The sequence below is a fragment of the Mustelus asterias genome, chromosome 25 (assembly GCF_964213995.1).
Source record: "Mustelus asterias chromosome 25, sMusAst1.hap1.1, whole genome shotgun sequence".
Lineage (NCBI taxonomy): Eukaryota > Metazoa > Chordata > Chondrichthyes > Carcharhiniformes > Triakidae > Mustelus > Mustelus asterias.
Genome location: NC_135825.1, coordinates 12,395,231 through 12,410,930, shown reverse-complemented (window position 1 = coordinate 12,410,930; position 15,700 = coordinate 12,395,231). Strand labels below are relative to the sequence as shown.

Below are 15,700 nucleotides of genomic sequence, written 5' to 3'. Positions count from 1 at the left end.
GATCTGAGAATGGAGACAGCGAGGGGCAAGCCCGGGTGAGTTTACTTTATCCTTGAAAATCCAACAGCTGCCTGACCCTGATCCTGACGTCTCTGAAGAATGAGCTTCAATGCTATTTCATTGTTCTTGTTTTGAATGTGAATTAGTTGGTGAGAACTTGAAATAATCCACGGCAGAAAAGGAGCCAATATTGCCAGATTTGTGTTTGAAGTTTTGGAGCGTTCGATGGGAGTGTAGATTTGATTGGTTCCAGTTCTCTGAGGGTGAGCTGGAACGCTCCCACCCTGAAACTGGAAGCTGGCGAGAGAATGTGTGGGATGAGTGGAAAATCTCGCCCTGTATCTCGTTGTTGTATTTTGGGGTAACAAATGAAACTAAATCAACAAGTTGAGGGATAACTCCCTGCTGCCATCAGACTTTTGAATGGACCGACCTCACATTAGGTTGATCTTTCTCTAAACCCTAGCTATGACTGTAACACTACATTCTGCACTCTCTCCATTCCTTCTCTATGAACGGTATGCTTTGTCTGTATAGCGCGCAAGAAACAATACTTTTCACTGTATCCTAATACATGTGACAATAATAAATCAAATCAAATCGAAACTAATTAACCTCTTAAAGAGATATTGACTCGAATAAAATCTCAAAGGAGGCATAAAACATCAAAATGACATGTGGTGAACGGGGTCAATAAAACAGTCGAACCCCTGTGGTGTCCACCGGGCATGGAAGGCCTCTGTCTCGTTATAGGGACATAAGTAAATCTCCAACTACTGCCCATCGCTTTGTACAGTTAAAGACAATGAATAAGCAATTAAAGGATTCCCTTCTCTCTTTAAATAAAGTGCAATTGGGGGCGGCATGGTAGCACAGTGGTTAGCACTGCTGCTTCACAGCTCCAGGGACCTGGGTTCGATTCCCGGCTTGGGTCACTGTCTGTGTGGAGTTTGCACATTCTCCTCGTGTCTGCGTGGGTTTCCTCCGGGTGCTCCGGTTTCCTCCCACAGTCCAAGGATGTGCGGGTTAGGTTGATTGGCCATGCTAAAATTGCCCCTTAGTGTCCTGGGATGTGTAGGTTAGAGGGATTAGCGGGTAAATGTGTAGGGCTATGGGGGTAGGGCCTGGGTAGGATTGTGATCGGTGCAGACTCGATGGGCCGAATGGCCTCTTTCTGCACTGTCGGGTTTCTATGATTTCTATGCAATGAAAGAGCCTCCATGTGAATCGGGTCATTATGGAGCCTCCAGACACGTGACTCACCCAGAGTGGCCACAGCTGTGTGCCGTTAACAAGGGGGAGCTGAATTCAAGCTCTAACGATGGACTCGCAGTCAGTCGCGAGGGGAAGCTGGCACCATGAGGGGCAGCTCCACACTTCACCGAGGGAGAGCTGAGACACCAGCTGGATGCCATGTAGGAGAGAAGGATGAGATTCTTCCCTCAGGTTGGTCAGCGGCCCAGGGGTTGGGCCGGCAATGCAGCCTGGGAGGCGGCGGCAGTGGCAGTGAAGGAACATGGCCCAGTGGGGAAAAGAAATGAATGACCTCCTTCAGGCAGCAAGGGTGAGTGTCCATCCTGTCCTGCCATCAGTGCCCTCTGTCGCTCCTGGAATGCCCATGTTGATGCACTCCATCCCATGGCCTTCCATCACCCGAACCCCTAACACCAGCCTCCAAAGTTTCTGGCACCGCCATTCCCCCCCATTCCAACTCCTGCCTTCTGAGGCACGGTCCCGATATACGCCACCCGATTGCCCGAACTCCCGCAACACCCTGCGCCCTTCCGGCCATCAGCCTTTCAATCCCCACTTTAGTCCCCGCAGGAGAAGTCGGCCCATAATCGCCTCGAGCAGGAGCGGTGGGGTTCCTGAGCTGCGTCTCCTGACTCCCTTCAAGGAGCGTGGACTGGAGTTTTAACGGGAGGCCCTGGCGGACAACCAGGTCGGAGTTCACCACAGAAGTGAGGATCCACAAAACCTTCATTCATAAGACCTTTCTCAAGTAATAAAGATAATCACTGAGCATAGCGTACCGTCAGATATTTGTAGCTTTACTTTATACATTTGATTGCGACCAGACGTTTCAATTCCACAGCTGTACTTTCCTGCATCTCCTGAGCGAAGATCCTTCATAGTGACAACAAATACTCCTTGTCTCTTGTCATCTGTGATTGATATTCTGCCATTTTGCCGATTTGTCGCTGCTACAATATCACACCAGCGAAACCAGCCACGACACCAATATTTTACGTGTGACCGGTACCACACACCATAGTGACAATCGATTGTGATCGATCTTCCCACAATTCCTGTTATTTCCTTTTTTGCCCACAATGCACCTGAAACAGAGGAGACAACATTTCAGGAATTGAACAGGGAATAATTGCTTCATTCAAACACAGACATGATAATGAGTTAAATTCCACCTAGCTTGTGATGAAAAGAAAGATTAATATTGACATTTATCACAGTCTCAGGGTGACCCAAAGCATTTCTCTCAAGGATATATTTATTTAAATATTTGGTGTATTTTCCTGACCCACTGACAGGGGCTGGGCGAACGGGGATGGGTTGGGGGGCCTGGAAATTGGGGTTCTGCTTCACACTGTGGGCCTTGACTCCAGAGTGTGATTGTGAGACACCGAGAAACAAACCTAATTGACGGGTCCAACTTGCAGTTAGTTGGGGAGCAGCCCGGAGGAGATGACAGGAGCAAAGAGGTCCTTGATCTGACCTGAGAGGTGGTGTAGGCAGTAGGGATGGGATGTGACTCACACATTAAATCCTGGCAGGAGGGGGGTTTTCAGATCTTGGGTAGGTTTGGGATTTCAGGAGATGAAGATTGCCGACCTCGGTGATGGTGCATGGGATTGGTGGCCTTGGAGGATGGCCGGAAGTCTTAGGTATCGATTTAGATGTCTGCTGAGGAGGAGGTTCTGATGACTCAGAGGAATTGTTAGTTTGATATTTATTTATTCGTATCGCAAGTAGGTTTACATTAACACAGCAATGAAGTTACTGTGAAAATTCCCCAGTTGCCACACTACAGCACGTGTTTGGGTACACTGGGGGAGAATTTAGCATGGTCAATGCACCTAACCAGCACGTCTTTCAGAATGTGGGAGGAAACCGGAGCACCTGGAGGAGACCCATGCAGACACGGTGAGAACGTGCAAACTCCGCACAGACAGTGACCCAAGCCGGGAATCGAACCCAAGCCCCTGGCACTGTGAGGCAGCAGTACTAACCAGTGTGCCACCCTGCTGCCCTTGGAGGCCTGGGTTGGGCCATGGCTGACCTGGGGGGGAAATGAAACCCCTTGGAAGGATGGCAGTGGAATAATGGGAGTGTGGACAATTTGAAAGCAGGTTCTGTTGGGGCTGATGCAGATTTCATGGGGAGGACGGGTGACAAATTGTAATGAATGGGGTGGTGAATGGTTTCGCAGCAAGTGGGAGTTGTGCAGGTAACCATCACGACACTATCTGCCCTCCCGGGTGGGTGTAAACCTCCCCATGGTGGTATTGTGAAGAGGAGCAGGTGAATTCTCCAGTGTGTCTTCACCAATATTTATCCTGCTGAAAAAAGAGATTATTCAGTCATTATTGTGTTGCTGTTTGAAGGAAAAAGTTATTTTTTCTCCATTACAACAACGACGCTATGGAAATGCAATTCTTTCTTTCAAACAGCAACAACAACTTAATTCAGAGAGTCTTCTCCAATTCAATCAGCGAAACGTAAACTGTCGAGAGAATTTCCAGCCTCTCGTCCTTGTTCTCTGCGGCCTGTTCTGAAGGAGGATTTGGAAAGGGAAGGTTCAGGCAACCAAGAACATAGAAAGGCAGAGAGCTGAGAAGATTCAGAAACTTGGAGACTGATCACTGAGCAGAACCTGGAGGGGAATAAACACAGAATCATTCCCACTGTCATGTGGTGGTCAGGATAAGAATAGTGAGGAAACAAAAGAAATAATTTTTCAGGCAAAATCTGTAAAGGGTCCAAATTCCCGACATATTGGTCCGAGGTATGGAAATGGAGCAGCCGGAGGAACGAGTGGACTTGACCTGAAGAGATATTAGACCAATGGTCTTTGTGGCTGGGTGGCCAATGGCAACAGCAGCAACAGGAATTGTTCAGAGCTACAATGAAGCATGCTGGGAATTTTGGTCAAGTTGAGTTGAACTTGACCAAGAGAAGGCTGAAGGAAGTTGTGACCTGTCCAGTGAGACATGACCTGAGCCTTCCTGTGTTGACCAAATAAGGATTAGTTCTCAGTGGTCTAATTGGTTCAGTGCCGGAGAACATTCTGGAAGGATGTGCAAAGTTTAAGATAAAAAGAGGAACTTTGAGTCTTTTCCTTAGCGGAAACTCGAGAATCACATTCACGATGTGGACCCTGAAGGTCAGCTTCAGAGAAGGACAATGAAGGACAACGAAGATCAGAACAAAGAATCTTGAGGAAGATCCATACCCAAGGTCGGACCTGGCCAGTTCAATCAAATGGGTAGTATTTGCTTTCAGTCAAAACTTAAAGTCCAGTGAGTGAAAGTTAAGTTTGAAGTAAAATTAATTGAATTGACAAAGTTAAAGTTAGTGTTGCAACTAATGTATATTGATGTTGAGTATTTGTCTCTGAAATGTTAAGTAAAGAATGAGTTTATTTGAGTCGATCTGTCATTTGTTAGTCACACAGGGGAAAATATCTTAATGCTGGCATTAAGCTAGCAGAGCTGGTGATAATCATTGTTGATGCGACAAGGCCAACCCAGGCTGGGGGCCACATCAGAACAAATGCGGGGGGTGGGAGTGGGGGGGGGGAGCGATAGTCAGAGTCAACACTCTGCCACTGGAGGGAAGTGGAGGAGATTGTTTCTCTTTATCGACAACTATGGGGACCATGACTGCACCCAGCCTCTCCAGCGTGGGTGTGTGATGCCAAGTGGGATGGTGCAGGGAGACCCGTGGTGGAAGGTGGGGTGGGAGGCCACCCTATCAAATGCCTTTGAGAAACAGGGAGTTCTTGCACTCCCTTTAACACATCCAGCAATATTGGTTTTTCCTGGTGGAAGCAAGGGACAATTACTTTGAGTGGGTTTACAGGACATTTCCAACAAAGACTTGAAATGGACTTGATTGAGTTTAATTTGGGGATGCAGTTTATTATCACCCGGCTATTTTAGTACGTCTTTCCCGAATGGCAGAGCACATTTTGGGTTCCAATTCTATTAGCAGATGTAATCTGTCTTTTGACCTGTCGCATTGTTGTATCTGGTAGATGGCTGATGTGAATGAAACGCCAATACAGATATCCACAGGGACTTATGCAGACAGGGTTTGTAGAGTTGGGGAATTTTGGTTTAAACCTGCCGATATGTCTGATGATGGAACAAAACAAGAGATGATTGCTGAACATGCAGCTGCATTTGCGACGCGTAAGCGTGACTGTGGTCGAATGAGAGGAGAAATAATCGTCGAGGGCTCTGAGCCAAAACCTCAAAGGCAGTGCGGCTTCCCTTAAACAAGCTGAAGGGGAGATTACAAAAGTAATCACGAGTCTGCTACAACAGGGAGCTTTCCGACCTGTAGCTTCCACAAACAATTCACCAATTTGGCCAGTTAGGAAACCGGATGGTTCTTGGAGACTGACAATTGATTCCAGAGAGTTAAATAAATTAACTCCATTGACATGAAAAACAGTAATCCCCAGACAACGATGAAACAGACTCCACAAGCAAGATAAAAGCAAAATACTGCGGATGCTGGAATCTGAGACAAAAACAGAATATTCTGGAAAATCGCAGCAGGAAGAATATGGTCTTAACTCAATGTTCAGTCCGGAAGGCTGTAAAGTGCCCAATCGGAAGATGAGCTGCTGTTCCTCCAGTTTGCGTTGGGGTTCACTAGAACATTGCAAAGGGCCAAGGACGGACATGTGGACAGGAGAGCAGGGCGGTGTGTTGAAGAGGCAAGCGACAGGAAGGTCAGGGTCCTGCTTGCGGATGGACCGAAGGTGTTCAGCAAAGTGGTCACCCAGTCTTCCTTTGGCCTCTCCAATGTAGAGTAGACCGCATTGGGAGCAGCAAATGCAATGGAGCAGATTGGAGGAGCCACTGCGTCACCTGAAAGGGGTGTTTAGGGCCTGGGACAGTGAGCAGGGAGGAGGTAAAGGGGCAGGTGTTACACCTTCTATGATTGCATGGCATGTTGACGTGGGCAGCGGGTGAGGTGTTGGGTGTGATGGAGGAGTGGACCAGGGTGTCCCGGAAAGAGTGGTCCCTGCGGAATGCTGATGGGGGGTGGGAGGGGAGGGAATGAGGGGAAGATGTGTTGGGTAGTGGCATCATGCTGGAGTTGGAGGAAATGGCAGAGGATGGTCCTTTGAATGCGGAGACAGGTGGGGTGAAAAGTGAGAACAAGGGGACCCTATCCTGGTTCTAGGAGGGAGGGGAGGGGGTGAGAGCAGTGGCCTAGGGGATGGGTTGGACACGGTTGAGAGCCCTGTCAACCACAGTGGATGGAAAAACACGATTGAGGAAGAAGGAAGACATATTGGCAGCGCTATTTTGGAATGATCATTAGGTTTAGGGCACATCACATAACCTCTCCCATTGGGAATTGTTGAGCAGATGAATTGGCAAAACAAGGTGCTTGAAAAGGGAGAATCATGGCAGCCTCCAGTAGGTGAACAGATAGTTAAAGTAAAAAGTTTATTCATTTATTAGTCACAAGCAATGCTTGCATTAACACAGCAATGAAGGTACTGTGAAATTCCCCCAGTTGCCACAGTCCGGCTCCTGTTTGGGTCAATGCACCGAACCAGCATGTCTTTCAGACTGTGGGAGGAAACCGGAGCACCCCCACGCAGATACGGGAAGAACATGCAAACTCCACACTGACAGTGACACAAGCTGGGAATCGAACTCGGGTCCCTGGCACTGTGAGGCAGCAGTGCGAACCACTGTGCCATCGTGCCGCCCACGATAGATAGATGCTGTTACTGTTTGTCAGGTGAGTATGGAGGCCGGAATTCTCCCATCTCACCCGCCACTGGAATTTTAGCGGGCAGGTTGCGGACAATGCGAAACCCCATTGACAGACAGGCGGGAATTACTGGCTTTTAGACAAGCACAGCCAGAGAATTCTGCCTGGAAGATCTTAAACAGGTTCAGTATCATGATGATGATTCAGAATAGCTGCAGGATGGAGCACACCCTGCTTCTTATGACAAATGGAAAGATAAGTTTCAACTACAGGATGGGTTTATTCTTAAGAATGGATTGTATGTGGTACCAACTCAAGATCATAATCAAATCATTTACCAATATCATGATGTTCAGGGTCATCAGGGAGCAGAAACAACTGCTGATTGAATTAAAGGGATGCTGGTGGCCTAACATGACTAAACACGTAAAGCATTATGTAGGTAACTATTGAGTATGTCTACAAAATAACCCTGATAGGTGCGCAAGTAAAGGGAAATTGAAGCATACAGGAGCAATTGAAGGGCTATGCACTAATTTGCAGATAGATGATGTTGGTCCTTTACCACCATGTCAGGGAGGATATCGATGTATCCTGGTAATAATTGACACTTTCAGTAAATGAGTTGAAGCATTCCCCACCCATAGTAACACAGCGAAAGTGACAGTTAATATTCTGGTACCGCAAGTGTTTACCAGATGGGTACTCCCACGTAGCATCGAATCAGATCAAAACATTCTTTTTACTGATTTGATTTGATTTGATTTATTATTGTCACATGTATTGGTATGGAGTGAAAAGTATTGAGTCTCTTGCGCACTATCCAGAAAAAGCAGACCGTTCAGAGAGAAGGAAATGAGATACTGCAGAATGCAGTGTTACAGTCATAGCTAGGGAAGAGAAAGATCAACTAAATATGAGTTAACTAAATATCAACTAAATAAGTCCATTCAAAAGTCTGACAGCAGCAGGGAAGAAGCTGTTCTTGAGTCGGTTGGTACGTGACCTCAGACTTTTGTACCCTTTATCTGACGGAGGAAGGTGGAAGGAAGTATGTCCAGGCTGTGTGGGGTCCTTGATTATGCTGGCTGCTTTGCTGAGGCAGTGGGAAGTGTAGACAGAGTCAGTGGATGGGAGGCTGGTTTGCGTTATGGATTGAGCTACATTCACAACATTTTGTATTTTCTTGCGGTCTTGGGAAGTGCAGGAACCATACCAAGCAGTGATACAACCAGAAAAACTGCTTTCTATGGTGCATCTGTAAACGTTGGTGAGAGCCGCAGCAGATGTACCAAATTCCCTTCACCATCTGAGAAAGTAAAAGCGTTGGTGGGCTACTACTCATTTCATGCAGGATGTCATGACCTTATTTTGGATCAGCCAAAACTTCCATATTGCCTATCATCCTCAATCGAGTGGAATAGTACAAAAGACGAATCGTCCTTTAAAAACCCTGATTCGGAAAAGCGTACAGCAAAATAATTCCGCGTGGAACACAGTATTACCCTTTGTTCCGATGATAGTACGAAATACAGTTTCAAATTCAACTGCATTTATTCCACATGTTTTAATGACTGGACATCCCATGAGGGATCAACTTCTTTTAGGATTGAACTTTTCTGAATCTGAAATAATTGCCCTCAGTCATGAGAGAATTGTACAGTGATTGTTGCACAATGTTCAAGCTGCCCAGATGTCAGCCGCTGTTCAAATGGGATATAGAAGGAAGCAGAGTAAGGCTTCTTTTGATGGTAAAGTGAATCCAATTGTGAATCAGGTGGGACAACAGATTTATCAACCAGGTACATTCTTCTCTCCCAGAGATTCTGGACTCCATTCCATTGTAGATAAATGACTTGGATGAGGGCGTGGAAGGATGGATTAGTAAATTTGCGGATGACACTAAAGTCGGTGGAGTTGTAGACAGTGGGGAGGGAAGTGGCAGGTTACAGAGGGACATAGATAAGCTGCAGAGCTGGGCTGAGAGGTGGCAAATGGAGTTTAATGCGGAAAAGTGTGAGGTGATTCACTTTGGAAGGAGTAACAGGAATACAGAGTACTGGGCTAATGGTAAGATACTTGGTAGTGTGGATGAACAGAGGGATCTGGGTGTCCATGTGCATAGATCCCTGAAAGTTGGCACCTAGGTTGATAGGGTTGTTAAGAAGGCATACGGTGTGATAGCTTTTATTGGTAAAGGGATTGGGTTTCGGAGCCAGGAGGTCATGCTGCAACTGTACAAAACTCTGGTGCGGCCACATTTGGAGTATTGCGTACAGTTCTGGTCGCCGTATTATAGGAAAGATGTGGAAGTGTTGGAAAGGGTGCAGAGGAGATTTCCCAGGATGTTGCCTGGTATGGTGGGAAAATCGTATGAGGAAAGGCTGAGGGGCTTGAGGTTGTTTTCGTTAGAGAGAAGAAGGTTAAGAGGTGACTTAATAGAGGCATACAAGATGATCAGAGGATTAGATAGGGTGGATGGTGAGAGCCTTTTTCCTCTGATGGTGTTGGCTAGCACGAGGGGACATAGCTTTAAATTGAGCGGTGAGAGATATAGGACAGATGTTAGAGGTAGGTTCTTTACTCAGACAGTAGTAAGGGCGTGGAATGCCCTGCCTGCAGCAGTGGTGGACTCGTCAATGTTGAGAGCGTTCAACTGGTTATTGGATAAAGATATGGATGATATTGGAATAGTGTAGATTAGAGGGGCTTTAGATTGGTTTCACTGGTCGGCGCAACATCGAGGGCCGAAGGGCCTGTACTGCGCTGGAATGTTATATGTTCTAAAGATGAGTCCATCTGTGTAGAAGGTGTTAATGGATTCTGGAAAGACTGGATGGTATCATGTAAATCAAATGAAGGTATATAGTACTCAGTATAATCATCAATATCGTGTTGTGTTGAAAACATGTGGCCCATATGCTCGTTCCTTTTCTTTTGGTTTGATTCTTCTCCATCTGATTCTTCACCAATGCAGACTTTGCAGACAGATAATCAGACAGATAATCAGACAGATAGTCAGACAGATAATCAGACAGATAATCGGACAGATAATCAGACAGATAATCGGACAGATAATCAGACAGATAGTCTGATATTGCATCAACCCTGTCACAGGGATCAGTGAAGCTCGCTTGGGTATGAGATGAGCAAAATCGTTTAGTTAGATCCCTCGATGTGAACAAGGGGACAAGTGATGAGCTAACAGGTGTTTAGATTGTAGAAATTCAGGACGAGGGAAATCTGGTGAAGAATGATACGATTGGGCAAGTTCCAAATGATGAGATGATTCCTGTTCACCAGGATTAATCATTTCTGATGCCCAAGAACTGATTTTCATTCTGTTTGTTTTGGTAGTTTGGATCTGTGTTTTAATAACGCTTGTAGCTTATGTTATTTTTGATGGTTTTTGATTGGTAGCCATCATCGTCCTACATATTTTCATTTGTTTAGACAAATTATCAGTGAAGTATTGGTTTTAACACCTTATCAATGCTTTTATTGTTTGATGTAAGTTGATAGTTTGGCTCATCTTCCATGTGCGGATCTCTGTGAATTATGGTAGGGGGTGTATTTACTCTCTAATTGTAGCTTACTAATAAGTCTGCAAGGGTTTAATCCTATGAATTGTTAGTCATCTCAGGTTTAGCTTTGAGGCTTGGTTTCCGAGGGAAAATCTTTTAGCCTCACCAGAGATGTTATCATCCCAATCCGATTCTTCACAAATATCAAGAAAGTCCTGACTTATTAATATCTCCATAAACTGGTAAACATCGTATATCAACTGTTTCTGGAAATTAAAATAGTTCAAATTAGGAACTGGTTGTAGACTGGACATAATAGCAGGTACAACCTTGATTCTATTATAGAGTGTTTTTAGATGGAGTTCTTTATGGAAATCATTCTTCTTGGATCGGTGATCAATGCATTATCGTGGGAGGTGGTGTTTTGAGATGAACATACTGAAGACCAGCTGGGAGATCTATGCTTTACTCCACAGAGAGTGGGATGTTATGAAAATGGACGTTTACGGGTTGAATTTGATGTGTTGATAATATTCGGATGAGAATATTAATGTGTGGGAGATTCTTTTGTCAGATGGTAAAACAGCTCCTACTGTGACATGATTCAAATCCAATCTGACACAGATTAAAGTTGTTTTATCTTGTCATCTCCATCCTGTTTACATTTTGCGATTCTATGTAAAACCTGTTTTCCTCAAAATGGAAGGGGTATCATAGAATCTCTGCAGTGCAGAAGGAGGCCATTTGGCCCACTGAGTCTGCACTGACCACAATCCCACCCAGGCCCTATCCCCATAACCCCATGCATTTACCCTAGCTAGTCCCCCTGACGCTAAGGGGCAATTTAGGATGGCCAACCCACCTAGCCTGCACATCTTTTGACTGTGGGAGGAAACCAAAGCACCCGGAGGAAAGCCACGCAGACACGGGGAGAACATGCAGAATCCGCACAGACAGTGACCCAAGCCGGGAATTGAACCCAGGTCCCTGGCGCTGTGGGGCAGCAGTGCTAAGCGCTGTGCCACCGTACCAATAGTTTTAAAGAGGGTAATTTGGGGTATTTCTTATGATAATGAACATAGGGATATTCGCAGGGAATCACTTAAAGAAGATGATTATTACGTTTTTGATCACGTAAAGAGAGAACCTAAACCTCCCACTTCTAAACCTAGTGTAGCTCCTACAACAATACCTACACCTGTAGTGAACACTTGTCCTAAAGTAACCTCAGGACCACAAAATGGGTTGGTTATGGAGGAAGCTGGTAAAATTCTATACAAAATGTCCATCATGAATTAATACCTGAAGTGTTAGATGGAACTGGGATTCAACAACCAGAATGGTGTCCTTCTCAAATTGGGGAACTGTGTTTTCATTTTGACTCAGAAGTTGTTAGAACAAGAGACAGGGAATAGTGAAAGGGAAGTAGGTTTACAATCAAATAGTCAGCAAAAAAGGGAATTTTTCAATGACTTAGCAACAGCCTGCGGTGTGAGCATGTCGACTGTTAAAACACTTGATCTAGTCAATTTGGATAATAAACTAAGAATTTTAACACAAAAGATCAAACAGATTTTAACTAACATAAATGCTAATGATCAATTGAACACTAAAGGGGAGTTAGTTGAAAATCAAGTTGATAACTATATGGTCACAATATCAGAAGGACATGCTCAGACTATAAATCAACGTATTAAAAGAAAAATAACAGCTGATGTCTGACAGCAGGACAGGACTCTGTGTAGTATTTATGGCAACTGGATGATAAAACAACTTCTGTAGAATCTTGAACAAGTTAACCAGGGAAAGGTTCCGTCTTGGATTAACAATGTACAGTTAGAATATTTGATTCATGGAGGGAGACATCCGAATATATCAAGTTGTCAATTTTAACAGCTGAGTAGAGTTTGGTTTGAGAACAATTGTCGAGGAGTCCTAGGAAAAGCCTGAGGAATGATTTTAGGGATTCCAAAAATTCCAATAGATGAAGTTGGTTTAAGTAGAGACTGTAAGAGTTATTGAAAAGGACATGTGGATAGGGTATCATGATATCTTCCCATAAGCAGTTGAGAAGAGGGGTAGATTAGTAGATACTAATCTTAATAAATGTCAACAAACAGATGAAATAATTATGTGTCCTTACCCAATACATTCTAATGAAGAGGCTTTATGTAGTTTTAAAGCAGATGTGAAGTTAGATTGTACAATTGAAGCTAAAAGTCTTGATACAAATATTACAAGGGGAGCTTATAAGAGAATATTGTGTTACTTCCTGACTGAAGGAATATCGATATGGTACATTAATATGTAATATGACCAATGCTACTTTTTGCTTTAAAACTCGAATACCAGCTGGAATAGGCTGTATGGAATTCATTGATATACATAAGAAAGAGGAAGTTTCTTTTAATGTTACAGATGATCTTAAAGGGACATTGGGTAACTATTTTGAAAAATATGACACTAATACTTAGCTTTTACCAGAGAATCTGATACAAATTAAGATGCAATTTGCTGATGCCGATCAAACTTTTACTAAAGTGGCTCAAAGAACTGGGGAGATTAAAATAGACCAATCAAAAGGACTAACTGGTGGAACGATTTATGGGACTGGCGTACAAATATGCAGATTCATCCATGGATTTGTCTAATGTCTCATGTTGAAGTGTTAATAACATTGTGTACTTTAATTTATTTAATATTATTTATGATTCAGTTTGTTAAATTGAATAGAGCGATCTCAACAGTTGAACATGGAATTGATGTTACATAGGTGAAAATTTAGTTACTTGCAAGGATACAATAATGAGAATATGCTCATTGTTTAAGACTAACCTGTGAGAAGGAATTTGATCCAATTTATGATCCAATTCTCTTCACACTCTAGGATCAAGAGTAGGGATTGTAGCCATGTAGCCAATGGCAACAGCAACAATGAGAATTGTTAAGATTGACAACCAAGCATGCTGGGAATTTTGGTCAAGTTGAGTTGAAATTCAAGAAGAGAGAGTTTGTCATCGCTAGTTAGAAAATAGACCAATTTTAAATGGTGGAGAGTAGATAATGTTGATCAAAAACTCCATTGCCATGTAGTATTCGATAATGTTAAAATGGGCAGGAGTGAAAAGTGAAATCCAGTTTAATAAGGTTAAAGAATTAAAAGAAAAATATTAGGAAGATGACTATGAACGAATTGTCTGCGAAAGAGGAGCATTGTCACTGACAGAAGTTCATAAAATCATATCTGATCAACTGTACGTTAAACAACAGAAACAGTTGCAAATGCGAGACATGTTCTGTTTGTAGGATTATTACCAGTTTTATGCAGTTTTCAGTGTGTATTGCACAACAGATAACCACTGGAATTTTACCGTCCCGCCCGCCACGGGAATCGGAGCGGGCGACGGGCAGACAGTGAGAAGCTCCATTCACCTCGGGCGGGATTTTATGGTTTCGGGACAAGTGAGAATGTGAAACCTCCCCGCACACAATTTCAAACAATTACCAATTAAAAACAGCTTCCATTTCTAAGTATAGCTTGCTTAGATTTTTTTAAATTAAATTATCCTGAATTTCCTATCCGCAATTAATAATGCAATTTACTTTATTTGGTGAATGTATGCATGTTGTGCTAACATATTCACGAGGAGATACAATACATCATAAATATTATTCATTTATATTTTCGAAGTATTTTGTGCCATTAGACTTAGGAGACTTCCCAAATCTGGAGATACATGAGGCAGACAAAGCAAATGTGTGTGTCTGTTTCCAATAGCTTGTCCTTCCTGGTCCTGGTCACAAGCCTAAAGTCAGAGACTATAGCATGAGGGACATCACTCCACATCAAGACATTGCTGACTGAGTATCTCTCCCTCTTACCACCTGCCTTCAGCGTATTGGAACAGTTTTCAGGTCGATAATCAAACTGTTTGGCCTTGTTAGAACCCACCTTCCATTCCCATCAATAGCAGGAGCAAGACTCGAACCTGGAGCTTCAGGCTCAGATACAGAGACTCTACCCACTGCAACACAAAACCGCCTTTTGTGCCTTTACACGTCTCCAAATATTTAAACATCTCTGCCGTATAACCTGTGGACTAGAGTTAAACTAACACTGATTATCTGACTATCCAGCTCTGGCTGTTACTCACCAGGCAGAGAGCAAATGAGGAGAATCAAAATCCACATCGTTGTGTTGGAGATCAGATCAGTGCTTGTCGTCAGTCACCCAGCTCCTGTGTCTTACATTGAAATAAGTGTAAAATATAAATTGTAGAAGGAATTTAAATGAGGAAGAAGACAACAGGAAGTTATGTTATGAAAGCTCAGTAATCCAGATGATGAAATCTGGCCCGTAAGATCTTGAATTTCTGTTAGTCACCTCTAACAAAAGAACTACACCAGCTTGCATTGAAAGAATATAAAATCCTGAACAATGAAACAGTCATAAAAAGTTAGAATAGATGGAAAATGGTGAACAAGTTAATTATTCCCACCGAATTAGGAGGCAAGTTAGAGCCAGCCCCCTTCCATCTTATAAAAAGTCCACGTCCCCCTCTGTAAAACAAGTATTTTTGATTTGAAGAGGGTTAGTGGCTATAATAATAGTCATGTTCAGTTAAAGGGTTTAATAACTAAGCTTAGCAGAAAATCATAACTCCTGCCAGCTGCAAGTAAAGATTCAAGGACATAATTTTAGATGTCAGTTCTCAAGCAGAAAACCTCACAGAGGGCAACCCTGACAGATGAGAAAACAATGAGTGCCTGTCCAGACAACTAAAGGGCCTACAAATAACAGAGGGAGACGACACTAGAGTCTCGGTTTGTTTATCTATCTAAGACTCATAGAGGCAAATTTTCCCATTCCACCTGCCACGGGAATTGTAGTGGACAAAGATTCGGACCATGGAAAGGTCTGTTGAACTCGGGTGGGATTTTCCAGTTTCAAGGTGAGCACATTGTCTGAGAGAATTCATTAAGTCAGATATCTGGACATGGGAGAGGTAATTGATATCCACAAATATAGACATAAACTGGGTGTTAAGGACAATGTGCAAGGGTCACCTCGCATATTCAAACTTTTACATGGATTGGATAATATACAAAGGTTGTGACTGGTTTTTAACATTTGTATCTCATGTATGATGTAACCTTAATCCATGGTTGTGAGTGGACAGAAATAACTCCTATAG

At 43.5% G+C, this 15,700-nt stretch overlaps 1 protein-coding gene across 1 annotated transcript in view; it reads right to left on the bottom strand.

Moving 5' to 3' along the window:
* The window catches only part of LOC144511796 (polymeric immunoglobulin receptor-like), a 38,464-nt gene extending 23,698 nt beyond the window's left edge, over positions 1–14,766 (bottom strand). Inside the window, exons 1-2 of the mRNA XM_078242132.1 lie at positions 14,660–14,766; positions 2,034–2,339 (exon numbers count right to left, since the gene is read on the bottom strand). Of these exons, the coding sequence (XP_078098258.1) occupies positions 2,034–2,339; positions 14,660–14,696 (343 nt within the window). The 5' untranslated portion in view covers positions 14,697–14,766. The remainder of the gene's footprint in view (positions 1–2,033; positions 2,340–14,659) is intronic.
* Positions 14,767–15,700: the final 934 nt, after the last annotated feature.